This window comes from Triticum dicoccoides, chromosome 3B (genome assembly GCF_002162155.2).
Source record: "Triticum dicoccoides isolate Atlit2015 ecotype Zavitan chromosome 3B, WEW_v2.0, whole genome shotgun sequence".
NCBI classification, from domain to species: Eukaryota; Viridiplantae; Streptophyta; class Magnoliopsida; order Poales; family Poaceae; genus Triticum; species Triticum dicoccoides.
The window spans coordinates 547,253,713-547,271,795 of record NC_041385.1 but is presented as its reverse complement, the minus strand read 5'-3'; the positions used below and the strand labels follow the sequence as shown (position 1 = coordinate 547,271,795).

The following is an 18,083-nucleotide window of genomic DNA, read 5'->3' as shown; positions in this document are numbered from 1 at the left end:
TAAATACAAGGCCACTATAAGAAAATACAATTTGCATCTATGCAATGTCAATATGTTTAATTAGTCCAAAACACGAGAGGTTTTCACACAATTAATCATGCTATTTATTAATTGGCTTTTTTTTGGTACCTGAAAAATGGGATAGTGGCCTTGTATACAAACACAAAGGGATTTGACTTGGTTGACATCGCTCGTCTTCCTCTCACGGATCCTGGCCATCTTATAGATGCCCCTTTCCCCTTCCCTCGTGTTTAAAAGTTGGTAGAGGTCCTCATACGCCCAACCCCTTGCTTCATTCACGCTGATAGAGGTCCTTCTGGAGTCATCGTTCCACCACTAGGTATCTTTAGCTTTGCTTTTACTTCCCCTGGTCACCCCAAATTCTCTGAAGCCACCTTCTGAACACAACTCACCATCTTCATCCACATATTGTTTGCATCACCTCCTTCCTCCCAAGAGCCCTCCTTAATAGCCCTCTCCTTGAAAGCCCGAGTTGCCTCCCCCAGAGCTTCCACCACCTTGTTCTAGCGATTTGACGCGCTTATCCTGCTAGACGTGTATCCGAAAGTGGAAGTCAGCCACCACAAGCTTATGTTGAGGGACAACACTCTCCAGGTATCACCTTACAATCTAGGCAAGCACGTCTGTCTTCTCTTCTCAGGAGGACGAAATCAATCTGGCTAGAGTATCGACTAATACTAAAAATCGCTGGATGGGATTCTCTCTTTTTATAGAGGGTGTTAGCTACGATCATGTCATAGGCTAAAGCAAAGCTTAAGACATCCTCTCTTTTTTATTCCTATTGCCATAACCAAAAATCCCATGAAACCCTTCAAAACCTGTGTTAGACAACGTGGCCATTGAGGTCTCCTCCTATGAAGAGCGTTTTGCCAATAGGTACACTCCTAACCATGTCCTTCAGGCCTTCCCACGTGCTCTCATTTTGGCCTACTTGTGGGGCATACTCGCTGATAATACTGAGAACTAAGTTCCCAATGACGAGCTTGATCAGGATGATCAGGTCCCCTTGCCTCTTGACGTCTACCACACTATACTTGTGGCTCTTGTTGATCAAGATGCCTACTGCATTTAGTTGTCCCTGTGTACCACAACATGAAGCCGATATCCTCCACCTCCTTCGCCTTTTATCTCTTTCATTGGGTTTCTTGGATACATAGGATATCAACACCATTTGGTTTCTTGGACACAAAGGATATCAACGCCTGCCCTACCGCTGCAATGCTGCATCAACTAACTCCCGTAACTTATTCGTCAAGGACCCTACGTTCCAACTACCTAAGCGAATTCTAGTTGGCTCAGCTAGCTTCCTTACCCTTCGCACTCGTCGAGTCAACTGCGAAGATCCCTGCTCACTTTTCACTACACCCAAGCGTTGATGTAGAGCATCACTAAGGATGTGACGAGCCGATCCTTCCTTACTTATCACCATATCCAGGTCAAGATAGAGCTATGTTGAGACCATGAATCTGAAGATAAATTTTTTACGGCATATAACCCATGTTTCGCTAGTCAAATTGAAGATTTATAAACCCAAGCCCGACTTATAAACCTGGATAGAGGCAGTAATACCAAACTGCATGGCAAATGATTATGGCTTACTCTTATCCGGAAGAAATAACACTGCATACCGATCTTTATTTGGTTTTAGACTCTAGAGTTCATCTTTAAAGTATCGACATTTTATTTTGACAGAAGTTCTCATGTAATCATTAAAAATCAAATATAACCAACTAAGTATCTATTTTTCTAACTTAATGAAACAGGAATTGGAACAATGCTTCAAAGTCTAGAAGAATCAATTGTTTATCACCATTTACCACACTCAATCCTCAGAGTGAAAATTTTGCTCTAATTAAATGTTTGAAGAACTTAAGAAAAAAACTTGCCTCAATAAGCTCATCTACAGCAACATATCCAATTGCCTCTTCCAAAGTCATCTGCATGGTTCAACAGCTTCCATTAAGATTATGCAATAGTTAAGAGTCACTGTGTTTGGTTAGATGAGCCCAAAAGAAGGAATGCTACATTTCTTCATCAAAATAATGCGCATATCTAAAGTTATCCATCCTCGGCAAAAACCAAGAAAAGTGTGGCCATGATGTTCTAGGTCCAAAAAGGGCCCTTGATGGTTGTCAATTAGGTCTTGTAGTATGTTGTGTCAATATCCCACACACACACACGCGCACGCGCACACACAAAGTGCAGATATCTCATGATGTCTTGGTACATGAGCAAAGGACATACCAAGCGAGGTGGAGACAGGCGGATATTTTCATCCTTTCCAGGAGCTCGGATGTTTGTAAGTTCTTTAGTTCTCACAGGATTGATCTGCCCAAAAACATTAGTTTCATGTATTAACGGACAGGAACTGATTCATGCTAAGTAAATAATCAACTTACCTCAAGATCACTATCACGTGAATGCTCGCCAACTATCATGCCTTCGTATGTCTTTCAACAAGGAAGAAAGAGAATTAAGGTAATCTCCTGCACCTAGAAGGTACTATAACAAAATGAAGTGATAGCTACCTCCATCCCAGGAGAGACAAAAAGAGTACCACGAGCTTCTAAACTCATGAGTGCATGTGAAGTGATAAATCCTCTGCCAACAGATACCTATATATGAACATGGAGAAAAATTAACTTCCACTTGTAGAGTTCAGAAGCACATAGGTATTGTTCAAAAGTACTGATTCTATTTACTTAAGTTATGCTTGCTTCTTTGCTCAAATCAGTATTAATACCTTATTGCAATGTAAAATATAATTTACAAGATAAGCAAATAAGAGTAACATAAGAATATAAGATTATGAAGGTGCTGAAATTTGATTTACCAGAACTCCTTTTCTAACAGTGCCTAGTGGACCTCTGTATTTAGCATATGCTGCATTCATAGGGAAACCATCGGTCAGATAACAATGAAGTCTTAGTTACATGTATTTAGCATATGCTGCATTCATTGGGAAATCATAGGTCAAGAATTCCTGAAATCTAGTTAGGCATGCAACGCAAATAAACTGCTGCATTTTGATGCAGTAATGCACTAATTTTCTTGTGTCATAGCATAAATTTTATTTTGATGGTCTGTGGCAACCGTGTGCACATGCATAGCCTGAAAACTGGAGGATCGTTGACATCTAGCTAAAGTAAACAGCACAAGGCGGTAATAATACTTTCAGAACGGGCTGTGATCCTTTGACTAATGCAGTTGAAAGAAAATCGAAGACTAACAGCACTAACAGCAAAGTCTGCACAGATCACTACATAATTTGCCTCTACACTGGGAAGACGAGAATTCTGGTTTTGACAATTGTCTATGCACTTCAAGTCTATGAATTCATGACATGACTATGTGGCCTACTATTCACCTAAAAACAACATGTGTGAGTTACAGACTGCAACCATTATGTAGCACCGAATTATAAATAGCATCATACCCTGGAAAGCACGGTGCATAAATCCAGTTCCACGTGTAAAGCTGTTGAAAACTCCTTTAACACCCACCAAACCCCTGCATCCATAATAGCTCATTTGATATTATCTGAACCAAAACCATAAATGCATATTACATCGAGTCAAAGGAATCGGTAGATTCCAAAATTAGGTTCATTTGATTTTACAGTAAATTCTACCGGGGGCATATCCATGAGGTAAACAGGCAATATACAAATACGAAAACAAACATAATTGGCTAAAATTATAGAAGTAAAAGGTGAAATATAACTATATTAAGGTACAAATGGCTAACCAGTCAGCAAGTATTGCATGCTTTTCAAGGTGACAAGTGATGCAACTAGTAATCAGGAGAACAGAGACCACTACTGACCTAGATGGACAGGTCATGAAGACCCGAGTTCTTCCAGTTGTCCCAGGAACAGGGCCCATGTCCAACAATTCCCCCTTCCTGTTGTTAAGGGTTTCCAACACAAATCCGATATGCTCCTCGTCCACCTACAATATCCAATACATAAATTGAAATTATAAGATTAGAACATGTGAAGATAAAGAAGCTCAAACATAGCTTTCCTGATTGCTACCTCGACAGTTACTTCTTCAATAGGCTCTAGTCTTTCCCCACGCTCTGTTTTATACCTAATTTCCATAAAGAAACTGGTCAAGCTCATAGTGGACAAAGTGCAGTCAAATTGCTCAAAGAGTTACACGTATTAGAAAGGAAGGAGTGAATATGATCAATAAAAGAAACAAATATGAACGTCTAGCTAAAGAATAGAGATGGTTAGCTTGCCACAAAAGAGTTTGCATGCAAATGAGACATAATAATGTTTGTGATTGATTGGAACTCACATCACTCTTGGGGGTGAAACTGAAAGCTCAAATCCTTCACGCCGCATGTTCTCAATTAAGATTCCTGTAAGTTAGACAGATCATCCTATGATGTTGATGACTAAATTTCTCATTGTATCACAAAAAATTGGCATGAGGCACTTCTAAATGAGTTGAATAAAATTTCAGTTAGAACAGGAGGGATTTCGTCAAAGTTTCAGACCTAACTGAAGCTCTCCCCTTCCTTGAACTTCATAAGATTCTGACAATGGTCCAGGAAGAACATTAATTGCCAAGTTTGTTTCGGCCTCTGCCATCAAACGGTTCCCAATTTTCGCTCCAGTTACCTGCAAAATTTTAAAATCAAGCAAAGTCGGACAAGTTCAGATATTGCAAATTATACACTAAAATATCAACCAGCAAATTGACAGATTATGCTCCAACGAGTTCATTTTAGTTGGCACCGGCAACATGTGAAGTTAATCTATAGAAGCGCTATAAGATCTTATGTCGTTTAAGCAATGACAAGTCCTCACAAAATTCCACATATGATGATGTAAAATGGCGTAATCAGAATTCATAAATACGTTGGTGTAAGTTTGTTATGTTAAACATTAGAAAATGCCAAAGGAACTTCACAATTAATCTATCATGGTGCATACTGCAAAAAAAACTTACATTGCATAGGATAGTAGGAGGCTAGCACCATACCTTGGATTTAGCCCCCCACATATTTAATGATAATAGATTGAACACTAGAGATCTACTAAACAGGAAGAATTTCTACATAGAGACAAGTGTGAGTTATGTGATGATGAACCTAATGAACATCTAATGCACCTATTTTTTAGCTGTGATTTCAGCCAAAACTTCTGGATGAACATTGGCTACCAATGGGACACTGATTATAACCTGATGGAAATGCTCTTGGAGGGTAGGAAACAAGATACTTATGGATGTTTTAAAGAGTGCCTAATTGCTGGTTGCTGGAGTTTATGGAAGCACAGAAATAGCATCATTTTCGATCACAAGGTCAAGAATATGGCATACTGTATAGCCATGTTCAAGAAGCACTTCAGCATGATCATAAAGAAGGCAAAACCTGGTTTGAAGGAGGGCATGCAAAGCTTGCTAGACCATTTGTAGATTTTCTATTCTACTTTCTTACATGATCCATCCTGTACATCCATTTGTAACTGTCCCATTTTATAAATGAAAATGAGAATTACAGTGGGGGCCTTCCCCACTGTTTGTTGCTCAAAAAAACATATTTAATGATAGTAGGAGACTAGCTCCTTACTCTCACCTACCAATTTAGAAGCACATTCATTCAGAAGACTAACTGACAATAGATTTGGGAAATTTTGATGATTCGAGAACAAATTCATCATCCATCATATACTGGAGGTCAGCCTTTTCCATCTACTCATGATTTGTAATTGAGCAATGGGTTGTCAACGACATCAAGTTATGTAACTAATTATAAAGTTACACATGGCCAAATGCTATGCTTCTATTTTCCCCAAAAAGTCAAAGGTCAAACAGAGAATATTTTTAGTGTAAATACACCAAACAAATCAAATCCAACCTGAAATATCAAGATATATTTTCAAAACCTGCATATGAAATCTACCTACTGACCAAAATAGTTGTGTAATGTGTAGAGTACACTATCATGGTTCCACGACAATTAACAGCTATTAAGGGATTTCTGAACTCTATATGAAATTGCAAGCCAACAATTAACCATACATGATCAGGCACGATAAATTTCACAGCATCATTTATCATGTCTTGACATTTATAATTGTTGTGCATGTAGCATACAAAATAAGAACTGGTTGCCAAGCACTCCTGTTCTGACATGTGTAGACACCTTTTTTGTTCCACTCAGTCAAATAGGAGACGCTCAGGTTTGCTCAGATGGAAAGAGGATCAAGATGAATCATTTACACCGAAAGTGGTGAACTGTTATTTGGTACTTACATGAGTGCCATCACGGCCAGCCAGTGGTGAATCATTCACACCGAAAGTCATAGAAATTGTGGGAGGGTCCAACTCAACTGCAGGCAGAGCAGTCAAAACCTACACACAATTACATTCACATATGAAAATAAAGAATTGCTGACAATTGAAAAGGAGAATACATTCTGTACAGCAACAAGTAGCCAATCAAAACATGTTACCCCTACCTCCGGATTTGCCACGGTGTGTCCAATTGCTGGACCAGACAATCCAGCCATTGAGATTATATCACCAGCTCCTGCAGCCTCTATTACTGCCATGCTTGTGCCTTTCTTTTTCATGAGCTTGACAACCTAAATTTATTTTGTAACATACAAAGGTCGTTAAAGCTTTTAATAAACCCAATTGGCAAACACATATTGAACAGTAAAGAATAGGTTCAGCATCAAAGAAAAAAGGTGCAAGAAGTTCGGTCACACCTTTCCATCCTCAATCTTCTGAACCCCTTCATCCGTGATGCGCAGACCATGAACTTTGTCGCCAACACGGATAACTCCAGAGGTTACACGCCCAGTGAGTATTCTTCCTAGGTAAAAATCACGCTCCATCATGGAAACCTGTACAGGACCGTTACAAACTTATTTGAGTTTACATTTCAAAACATAGATGAATGCAGATGGAGCATCCTATTTAAACTCCTCTGTTTCGAAATAAGGGGGATTCACGCTCAAGGAGCATTATAGAAAAGTAATTACTGTAAGGATATAAAGGAATTGTCTGTAGAACATAAAATGCGATATGTTGAAACAAGAAAAATCCATACAATGATTTATATTGTGGAAATTCCTTACCAATGGCTAAGAAAAAAAATGCAACTCACTTGGAATAAAATACTTGACTACTTCTTTCAGATCAATACATATGCAATTTCATTCAATTCTGACAGATAACTCAAAGAATTAAAAATATACTGTAGTAGTTTAATTGTTAGCCATTTACAGATGTCTCAGAGTATGCAAGCAACGAGGATAGCTGCAAGTTAGGACAGTGCTTGGTAGCTGGTATACACATCGGCAGTGTGGTGCTCTTCCAGACAGATGTTAGCCTGGCTGGAACTTACAGCATATTCCCATAGTGTTATGTGTAAGGAAATGGACTTTTAGTTATTCCAATGGACCAAACATATACATGTACTAGGCAACAGTATAGTAACTAATACCTACAGACCAACTAATATGCTCGGCTACCATACATCTAACATAATCAAATGTGATTTTATCATGGTTAATGTGACAAACTCTTGTATCAAAGAAAGATGAAACCGCATACATAACAGCTCGAGCCATGTTGTTATGATCATGGGACGAAAAATGTTCTTGCCAACTATCCATGAAAATATGAACTGGGCCAAAGAAATCACAAGAAATGTAGACATCCAAAATATGACTCGGTGAAAGACTGAAAGTTGATATCATACTGCAAAAGGTAGTGAAACAAATTGATACCATTCCTCAATAACGAGGACTAAATTCAGACACCATCTTAGGAGATGTACTAAGAGGGGGAAAAACTATCAACATGGAAGCATGGACAATAAGCTAAAAGCCCCATTTCAACCACTACTCAACATTCCATTATTAATGTTGAACCATCCAAGATTTTTTTGCTCGCTGAACAAAGCAAGGACCAAACAGAAAAGGAATAAAGAAGTACATATCAAGCACCTTTCATATTGATGCCTTCAGCACATTCATTCTTAAAAGCAAGAAACAATAGGGGATAATCCTCTTGCAAATTTTACTAAAAAGGTAGGTGAATGCGCGCAACAACATTATCATGGTTGCTGCAGCATGCGTGGATGCCTCATGATTGTACCTAAGCCATATCTAGGTTAGCTTACGAGGCTAACCTGTATCACCCCATACATAGCTGACTTGAGAATAAAATCAGCATGTTTCAAGATTGTATCAGATGTGCTAGCAAAGCACAATTAGCTTATCCATCATGGCTGGCCTTGCTTAACCAGGTGTATTGGATTGAACTGAGTGGAGACTGTATCCAGTTTGGATATTTTTCAAGGTGTTATATAATTTGTCTTGGAGCTATTTTACTCCGGTTTAATTAAGATGCATAACCACTTTCCAAAATGGTACAGCTAAGACACATACTGAACATCTTGCCGTCTACAGGAGCTCAAATAAATAAATTCCATGAAAAGAATGCTGTACGGGTCATTAGTGGTGGACCAAGAACTATGGCGGCATCAAGTCATGTGAAGCCAGAAGAAATAAAGTACTCCCTGATATGGAGAACTCATTTAAAGCCAGAAGAAACACATCTAGATACATACGTTTGAGCGACAAGTAATATGGATCTGAGGGAGTACAGACATCGGAGACACGTTGTTTTGCTTTGTAAGTAGAAGGGCAAACCAATTGATAGTAGTTCTTCGAAGCTAACACTATACGTCGTAAAGCAATTAAGGTAGGAATCATGTTGTAGTTGCTAATTTGAAGCAGCACAAAGGTTGTGGAGGAGCAACTCCACCTTGCTGCTATAATGTGTACAGCACAAGTGTTGAAGGAACAGCTTCAACGTGCTGCGCTAGATATCGCTCTAGTGGCGAATGTAGGCTGATAGGGCAGCAAGAGTTCAATCCAGAACTCCTAGGGGGCAAGATCTACTCCAAGATCTTAGATAAGAACAACAAGTTCTATTATGGGTAGGGGTACATAGTCTGGGTCCAAAGTAGAGGTGAGGACCTCTATTTATAGGGCTTTGGGAAGCCTTCACATACTTCTACTTATAGCTGGAATACTCTAGAAACATTATTTAAGGTTCACCATTCTACTCATAGCTACTCACAACTAGAAGACTCTAGAAAACAGTAGGTAGGATAAAGAAAAGAAAAGAAATACTAGACCACAACAGAAGTATCTAGAAGTAGCCAAACAGATTTGACATATGATTATAATTTTCATGTTCCTCATCTACTGTTCCTCATCATTCTCCCCTGGTTGTTTGGAACTCGCCCTCGAGTTATCTTCATAGAGCGCTTCTTCTGGATGGTAGAGAGTCAAGTCCGCAACATTGGAAGTGTTGGAGATACCCATATCGCTTGGAAGATCTATCACATAAGCATTATCATTTATCTTCCTCATGATAGAGAAGGGCCCATACCTTCGCTGCCTAAGTTTCCCTTTAACACCTAAAGGCAGCCTCTCTTTTCGAAGGTAGACCATCACCTTATCACCGGCTTGGAATGATTTTAGCCTCCTTTTGCAATCAGCAAGTTGTTTATATTTCTGATTTTGTGCTTCCAAAGCACCGCGAATCTCTTCAAATAACTCGGTGTAATTATCAGCAAAGGACAATGCTGATTTTGAGTTTCTACTTGATAGTAGCTTCACCAGGTCCACCACATGTGATGGAACTTTAGTGTAGACAATGGAAAAAGGGCTCCTTCCTGTGGATCTATGCTTGGAGTTATTGTAGGAGAATTCTGCAAGAGATAAAGCCAAATCCCACTGTCCCTTACTTTCTCCACAAATGCAACGGATCAGATTACCCAAAAACTTGTTCACCACTTCCGTTTGTCCATCTGTTTGTGGATGAGCAGAGCTAGAAAATTTCAATTCAGTGTTGAATTGCTTCCACAAAGTGAGCCAAAATGCAGCAAGAAACTTGCTATCACGGTCTGAGATGATGGACCTTGGTACTCCATGAAGTCTGACCACTTCTCCAAAGAATAGGTTTGCCACATGATGAGCATCCGTTGTTTTGCGGCATGGGATGAAATGAGCCATCTTAGAGAATCTATCCACGACCACAAATACAGCATCACTTCCTCGTCTTGTTCTTGGCAAGCCCAAGACGAAGTCCATAGAAATGTCCTCCCATGGAGCGACAGGAACAGGCAAAGGCATGTATAACCCTGTGTTCTGGACTTGGCCTTTGCAGGTCTGACATACGGGGCACCGTTGAACGAACTTTCCAGCATCTCTCTTTAGTTGTGGCCAAAAGTAGCGAGCTTCCAGGTTAGCGATAGTCTTGTCCCGTCCAACATGGCCACTAAGATCACTTGAATGGAGCTCTCTAACCAGCTTGTCACGTAGAGAACTTCTTGGAATGCACAAACGATAATTTTTGAAGAGATATCCATCTTGCATCAAATAGTCATCACCTAATGGTTGGCCCCTTGCGTGCTTTACCCAAACATGGCCAAAGTCTTCGTCACCCTCATACAACTCCTTTATTTGATCCATGCCCGGAAGTTCAGCTTCAAAAGAAGTCAAGAGGCATGCACGACGACTCAAAGCATCGGCCACTCTGTTAGTTATTCCAGATTTATGCATGATGAGATAGTTAAATCTCTCCAGATATGCTGCCCATCTTGCTAGCATGCGGTCAACATGCCTTTGATTTCTAAAATGCTTCAAGGATTGATGGTCGCTATAAACAATGAACTCTTTAGGCAGCAAATAGACTTCCCAAGTTTTCAACGCTCTGAAAACGGCGTATAATTCTTGCTGATAGGTACTCCATTTCTGTCTAGCTTCACTTAACTTCTCACTAAAGAAAGCAATGGGGTTCCTTTCTTGAGATAGGACAGCTCCAATGCCTACTCCACTTGCATCACACTCCAACTCAAAAGTCTTGTTGAAATCAGGTAGTACCAAGACAGGAGCTTGTGATAGCTTTTGTTTAATCTCATTGAAGCTAGCTTCAGTTGCTTCTGCCCATTGGAACTTTCCTTTCTTCAAACACTCGGTAATTGGTGCCATGATAGTGCTGAAATTCTTAACAAATCGCCTATAGAAAGTTGCAAGGCCATGAAAGCTTCTTACCTCAGAAATGGTCTTAGGAGTTGGCCATTCTCGGATTGCTTCAACCTTAGAATCATCAACACGAATGCCGTCACATGTTATGACGAATCCTAGGAAAAGAAGTTGTGTTTGCAGGAAAACACATTTCTTCAAGTTGACGTAGAGCTCATTTTTCCTTAGTACTTCTAGCACCTTCCGAATGTGATCAAAGTGTCCATCCTCATCCTTGCTATAGATCAAGATGTCATCGAAATAGACCACAACAAAGTGGGATAAGAAGGGTCTAAGGACTTGATTCATTAAGTGCATAAAGGTACTTGGTGCATTTGAGAGTCCAAATGGCATGACTAGCCATTCAAACAACCCTTCCTTTGTCTTGAAGGCGATCTTCCATTCATCCCCGGGTCTTTACGGATTTGATGATATCCACTTCTTAAATCTAGCTTTGTGAACACTCTTGCTCCACTAAGCTGATCCAACATACCATCCAGACGGGGAATAGGGAATCTATACCTTACGGTGATCTTGTTAACGGCTCTACTGTCTGTACACATGCGCCAAGATCCATCTTTCTTTGGCGCGAGTAGGGCCGGTACAGCACATGGGCTAATACTTTCTCGAATGTGCCCCTTTTGCAACAATTCCTCCACTTTCTCCTTCAATATATCATGCTCCTTTGGGCTCATTCGATAGTGTGGAAGATTAGGAAGACTTGCTCCCGGAATTAAGTCAATTCTATGTTGAATTCCTCTCATCGGTGGCAAGCCATGTGGCTCCCCAAGTATGTTCTGAAATTCTGCCAATAAACCACGTACCTTTGCTGGAATTTCAACAGTCAGGTGCTCTTCTCCCTTTACAACAAGTGCAGCACACAAATCTGCCTCCTTCAAGTCTTCCATAAACTCATGAGAGGTATGGGAGATAGTTAACATAGTTTTCCCCTCCTTAGAGGTATTACCTTCGGTTTTGTTTGGTAAGATAATGATCCTTCTCTTGTTCCAAATGAAAGAGTAAGAATTTTCCTTGCCCTTGTGTGTAGTATCCACATCAAATTGCCAAGGCCTCCCAAGAAGAACATGGCTGGCATCCATGTCAACCACATCACACAACACATTTGAGCGATAATGCTTACCCAAAGAAAGTGGCAGGTTGCATTGTTTGGTGATCCTCATATTCACTCCTTTCTTGATCCATCCAATAGTGTAGGGATTTGGATGATCATGGGTTTCAAGCTTTAAATGGTCCACCAACTTCTGGGAGATAAGATTCTCGCAGCTGCAACTATCAATCACTAGTTTGCATACCTTGCCATTCACCGTGCATTTGCTCTCAAATATTTTCTTCCGTTGTGTGTCATCGAGTTGTGGTGTGGAACATAGGACACGCTGGATCACACATACCACCTCTTCACCTTCTTCTTGACAAACCTCTTGTCCGTCTACATCTTCAGATTCATATTCTTCCTCATCGCTTTCACCATCATGGATAGTCGTGTTAACAAATTTCCTTAGTGGGCAACCGCTGGATATGTGTCCCTCTTTACCACATTTATAGCACTTTGGGCCTTCATTTGCCTTACCCTTGCCTCTAGTTTGCTTCGGGATGGGCTGTTTTGTCTTTGGTGGAGTGGTCTTTTCTTCCACTCTATTAGGTTGGCTCCTAGATGAGCCTTCGGTATGAGGATATGGAGGATATGGAGCCTTAGTTGTCTTTCTCATCCTCACAAACCTCTCGGCCTTTAAGGCTAGAGCTTGTGCTTGATCAACGGACCAGATTTGTTGCATCATCAATCGATCTTGAATAGCATCATTGAGACCATTGATGTACCTTGCAACTTGTTGCTCTTCAGTTTCAGCAAGGTTGCACCTCACTTGTAGCCTTAGAAACTCCTCCGTGTAATCTGAAACAGTCCTATTTCCTTGAGCACAATTTTGAAATTGGATAAATAGGATCTGGTCATAATCAGCGGGCAAAAATCTCCCTTTCAAGAGGCCTTTCATTTGTCGCCAAGTTCTAACACGAGGTTCTCCTCTCAGCCTGCGCTCCTCTTGAACGCGATGCCACCATGCACCGGCTCCTCCTTTCAACTTGTATGCGACCAAAGGAACTCTACGATCTTCCGGAACCTCCATGACCTCAAAGAAAGTCTCCACTTCATATAACCAATCCAGGCACCCTTCGATGTCAACATTTCCATTAAAACTTGGGATCTCAGCTTTCACCTTGTATGTATCTCTTGCATATGTAGGGTTGGGTGCTCTCCGATATGCGTAGAGATTTGGTTCTTCAAGGGCATCATCATATTCTTCACCTTCAGAAGCCTCAACATAAATTGGCCTTCTTGAAGCACGTTGAACAACATGTTGTCGTGGCGGTCTTGCTCCAAGATTACCTCTCCTTCCTTGATGAACATCTTCCTCTTCTTTAGATGAATCTCCTTCATTGGTAGCAGGGGGGACACCCTTTCTTATCATCTCAACCAGCTGGTCAAATCTCCTATTTAGATCTTCACGCAGCTCTTTGATTTGTTGTTCAGCAGCATCCACCCTCTTCTCCAATTGCTCCATTGCTTGCTGCAACTTGCTCTCGAAGAGGACAGCAAGAACGATTATGGGTCAACGAGGCTCTGATACCACCTGAAGCAGCACAAAGGTTGTGGAGGAGCAACTCCACCTTGCTGCTATAATGTGTACAACACAAGTGTTGAAGGAACAGCTTCAACGTGTTGCGCTAGATATCGCTCTAGTGGCGAATGTAGGCTGATAGGGCAGCAAGAGTTCAATCCAGAACTCTTAGGGGGCAAGATCTACTCCAAGATCTTAGATAAGAACAACAAGTTCTATTATGGGTAGGGGTACATAGTCTGGGTCCAAAGTAGAGGTGAGGACCTCTATTTATAGGGCTTTGGGAAGCCTTCACATACTTCTACTTATAGCTGGAATACTCTAGAAACATTATTTAAGGTTCACCATTCTACTCATAGCTACTCACAACTAGAAGACTCTAGAAAACAGTAGGTAGGATAAAGAAAAGAAAAGAAATACTAGACCACAACAGAAGTATCTAGAAGTAGCCAAACAGATTTGACATATGATTATAATTTTCATGTTCCTCATCTACTGTTCCTCATCATAATTCAAGTGGAACACTCTTATAGAAAGTAAATGCAGTCCACTTAATGACCACTCATTGTATCGTACACTTTACAAAGCATAGATTCAGGAATAACAAAGAAATATAAAATGCTTTCTCATCTTAAACAAATATCATGTTCTGATGTTGTTCGGTATACTAACCAACATTTGAAACGGAGCCTCAAGGTCAGCTTTTGGGGAACGAACATGTTGTACAATTGAATCAAGCAAAGGAGACATGTTTTTTTCACTATCAGGCGGACACTTAGTGAATTTCAAGGAAGCCCACCCTTCTTTAGCTGATGCATAAAGAACTGGGAAATCTAGCTGTTCTTCTGTAATATGCAAAGAAAACAATGTCACTAAAAAAGAAAAGAAAGTTCTAAGGCAAACCAATTTGAATTGCTAGAAATGCACCTGTGGCACCCAGATTTGCAAAAAGATCGAAGACCAAGCTCTCAACTTCGTTGCAGGTTTCTTCAGAAACTGTTGGCGTAGAAGAGTTACAACAAATACAAAGTACAAGGAACATATATGTGCCAAAAAATTAATGTACATGTATACCATCTGCAATTAGCTTCTTTTTTTTTTTACCTTGCGGAGAAAACTTACTTTGCTAGCAGGATAAACAGGACTATAAGGACACGCTAGATTCCTTAGTTGTAAGAAAATTTACCAGATCCGACTGTGCCCTTTGTAATACAAAATTTGCTAGATTTCCAATTATGTGGAGTTAACATAAGAAAAGTGATGGTTTGGTAGCCTCATTGTACAGTTAATTAATGACTACTGTATATATTTCTATAGTTTTCTTCCCTTGCCTTCACTAAATTACCGCCACTCTAAGTTGACTTTGCATGCACCTAGCCTCCATTTATGTTTTATCTGTATTATGGCAACTCAACCTATGGACATGCAACTTCATACGGTAACATCCTTGTTTAATGGAACAAACAAGTACGACTTAGTTGCTCAACAACCAAATGATTCTGCTCTCCGTAAAAAATTGGGTTGTTTTCGTTATTTTGTTCAAACTCAAACACTGCACCCATGAGACGTGGATTACTGTTTAATGGGTGAAATTTCTGGTAATGAGCATACCTGAAGGCCTATCAACCTTGTTGAGGAGGAGGATTGGGCGTAAACCATACTTCAAAGCCTTTGAAAGCACAAATTTAGTTTGTGCTAAAGGTCCCTCCCCAGCATCAACAACCAAGACCGCCCCTTCCACCATTCCAACAACTCGCTCAACCTATAAAAAGGCAATGACCATCTCAAACACCATATCAAAATCGTCATTTCAGTCTTATAAATAAGTATATAATTATACCAAAAGTGCTTACTTCGCCACCAAAATCAGCGTGGCCAGGGGTATCGACCATGTTGAGCTCATTCTCCTTCCAAGAGACAGAAGTGACCTGAACATTTAACCCAAAGGAAACAAGAAATGTCACATACATTGCCACATTATCTAGATCGGAAAACGTTTGCCAACATCTTCCCTGGTATGGCGATGCTTCATTAGGACATTAAAATGGGCCAGATTAGTGCTCTGCTACTTGCGGCCCTCATTGCAACACGCCTAAAGAGTATGTAGAATTGCCAGAGAGTTAATGAGTGGGTAACTGAGCACAGGCTCTGAGCTCTAGCCAGCCAGTTGTTGAACCAGACGTGGCATCCATCCTTCCACTGATTCGGATTCATAGAGAAATGCGCACAAGGTGTCGTGACAGGGCCAACAAAATAGCAAACTGAGTATGGCCTTTGGACCAGATCTCAGTCCTGTGTCTGTGTTCTGACGCGCGCAGTTTGCTCGACAAAATGCCGAGCAGAAATTCCTCGCGCGCAGCCTCAGTAGCCACGCACTAGCCATGCGACCGTGAGAGGGTTACCTTGGAGGAGATGGTGATGCCGCGCTCGCGCTCGAGGCTGATGTTGTCCATGGCGCGCTCGTGGGGGATGTCGGCGCCGCACTGCCGCAGGAGCCGGTCCATCAGCGTCGTCTTCCCGTGGTCGACGTGGGCAATCACCGCCACGTTGCGGATGCGGGCCGGGTCGGTGACGCCTCCCAGCGCGGAGGCGGGCGGGCTGGCCGCGGACGCGGCCGCGGAGGAGTAGAGGCGGTGGAGGAGCGAGGAGGCGAAGGGCGGCGGGGACGAGGCCGGCGAGGGGAAGGCGGGGCGCGCCCGGCTCGCCGACGAGCGGAGGCCGCGGAGCAGGAGCGCTGCGGCCATGTCGTTCGTGGCGGCGGCGGGGGAGGGTGGTGCGTGTGCGAGATTTTGCGCGGTCAGGTCGGGTCGAAGCACGCGGCCGGTCGAGGGTTTTGGTCGGGTCTGACGGGCTGACGGGCCCGTGTGCGTGCGGTTCGTTGCACTGGCAAGCCACGACGCCAACGAAACTTTTTTTTTTAACACGGTGCAATCGAAATCGCTCACATACACAAACATACTAGAAGAACGCCCGTGCGCTGTAACGGTGCCACATTAACTTTAAGAGTTCAATATTATGACATTGACGACTTTTTTTACCATCAAATCCTCACACACACTCTCTCCCCCCTTCCTCTTCCTCACTCTCTCTTCCTCTCTCTCTAACACACACATAGCCTATTCTCCCCGCCAATAAGACTTACTCAATTGGCAATAATGTGTGGACTTGTGCTGAGCTTGACTAAACTAATGGATAATGTGATATATTTCCCAATCATTTAACAATGAAATTTCAGAAATGAGAAGATTATGTAACACCTCAAGTCGTTAGCTACAATGACCTCCCCCTAATGATGCCATGTCATCAGACTTGCTAAGCCAAACTGCCACTTGATAAAAATCAAAGCTCAATTCAAATTTAAAATAAAGTCAAATAAATTATTTTGTCAATATTCTATAATTCCATTGATCTTTGACATGTTGAGCCCAACATTATTTGACCCAAAAATTAAATCTTGTCAAATTAATAAGAGGTCCAACAGTAGTTAAAATAACCAATTCAATATAAACCTAATTTTATGCATTTCCTTTTGGCCCCAAACTTTTTGTGCCACCTAAAATATTGTGCTCGAATTGTGTGCATAGTTTCATAATTAACAAAATCCATTTAGTTGATATAAGAATAAATAGAAAACAGTGTTAAAAAGGAGAAACGGATTAGAATACATTAAAAACTAAAAGGACGATGAAAAGGGGGATTCCCCCTATCCCGGGCCTTGCCACCGAACCGGCCCAGTGGTCCAGTCCCCGCACGGTCGTCTTCTCCTGTTCCCTGAGTCTGTCGCTACAGAGCCGGGCTCCTGCCCGACCACCTCGCCGGCATCGAAGGGGAATGGATAAGGGTGACGCCCTGCCTCCCCTGCTCCCATGGCCTCACTCCTCCTCGACGCCCCCTCCAGATCCACTTCTCCTCCTCGCTCGCTCGATCCCGGTGATCTGGACGAAGTCAGATGCCACGACCACCATGACCGACCCCGTCCACACGGCCACTGCCCTCCCTGCTGGCTAGGAGCTTGTCGAGGAGCTCTGAATGCCTCGGCTACTTCGTCTGCGCCAACGAGATCAAGTTCAGCACCCCCAGATTGACGTCATTGTCGTCTTCCTCAACCTTCGGCCACCGCGACATTGCCGTTCGATCCGCGCCGCCCCGAGCTCCCCTGTCTTCCCCTAGGGTGCCATTGACACTGCTGTGATCTCCTCTTGCCTTTCCCCAGTTTCCCCTCTCGTTTGCTCCCATTAGGTATTTCGCCGTGGCCGAGAACCGCCGTCCGCCATGGCCATTGTAGGGGTAGCCACTGAGCTCCTTGGATTGACCCCATGGCACATGCCCGCTCCTATGCGCGCCCATGCCCGAGACTTCAGCTC

The 18,083-nt window shown here is 42.0% G+C and overlaps 1 protein-coding gene across 1 annotated transcript in view; it reads right to left on the bottom strand.

Annotated features, from left to right (window-relative positions):
• LOC119277008 (50S ribosomal subunit assembly factor BipA-like) overlaps positions 1-16,504 on the bottom strand; it is a 20,406-nt gene extending 3,902 nt beyond the window's left edge. Inside the window, exons 1-18 of the mRNA XM_037558204.1 lie at positions 16,122-16,504; positions 15,573-15,647; positions 15,331-15,481; positions 14,647-14,715; positions 14,392-14,564; positions 6,749-6,886; positions 6,497-6,622; positions 6,291-6,389; positions 4,528-4,651; positions 4,326-4,389; positions 4,058-4,112; positions 3,847-3,971; positions 3,458-3,531; positions 2,855-2,904; positions 2,550-2,636; positions 2,421-2,471; positions 2,266-2,349; positions 1,908-1,958 (exon numbers count right to left, since the gene is read on the bottom strand). Of these exons, the coding sequence (XP_037414101.1) occupies positions 1,908-1,958; positions 2,266-2,349; positions 2,421-2,471; positions 2,550-2,636; positions 2,855-2,904; positions 3,458-3,531; positions 3,847-3,971; positions 4,058-4,112; positions 4,326-4,389; positions 4,528-4,651; positions 6,291-6,389; positions 6,497-6,622; positions 6,749-6,886; positions 14,392-14,564; positions 14,647-14,715; positions 15,331-15,481; positions 15,573-15,647; positions 16,122-16,463 (1,938 nt within the window). The 5' untranslated portion in view covers positions 16,464-16,504. The remainder of the gene's footprint in view (positions 1-1,907; positions 1,959-2,265; positions 2,350-2,420; positions 2,472-2,549; positions 2,637-2,854; positions 2,905-3,457; positions 3,532-3,846; positions 3,972-4,057; positions 4,113-4,325; positions 4,390-4,527; positions 4,652-6,290; positions 6,390-6,496; positions 6,623-6,748; positions 6,887-14,391; positions 14,565-14,646; positions 14,716-15,330; positions 15,482-15,572; positions 15,648-16,121) is intronic.
• Positions 16,505-18,083: the final 1,579 nt, after the last annotated feature.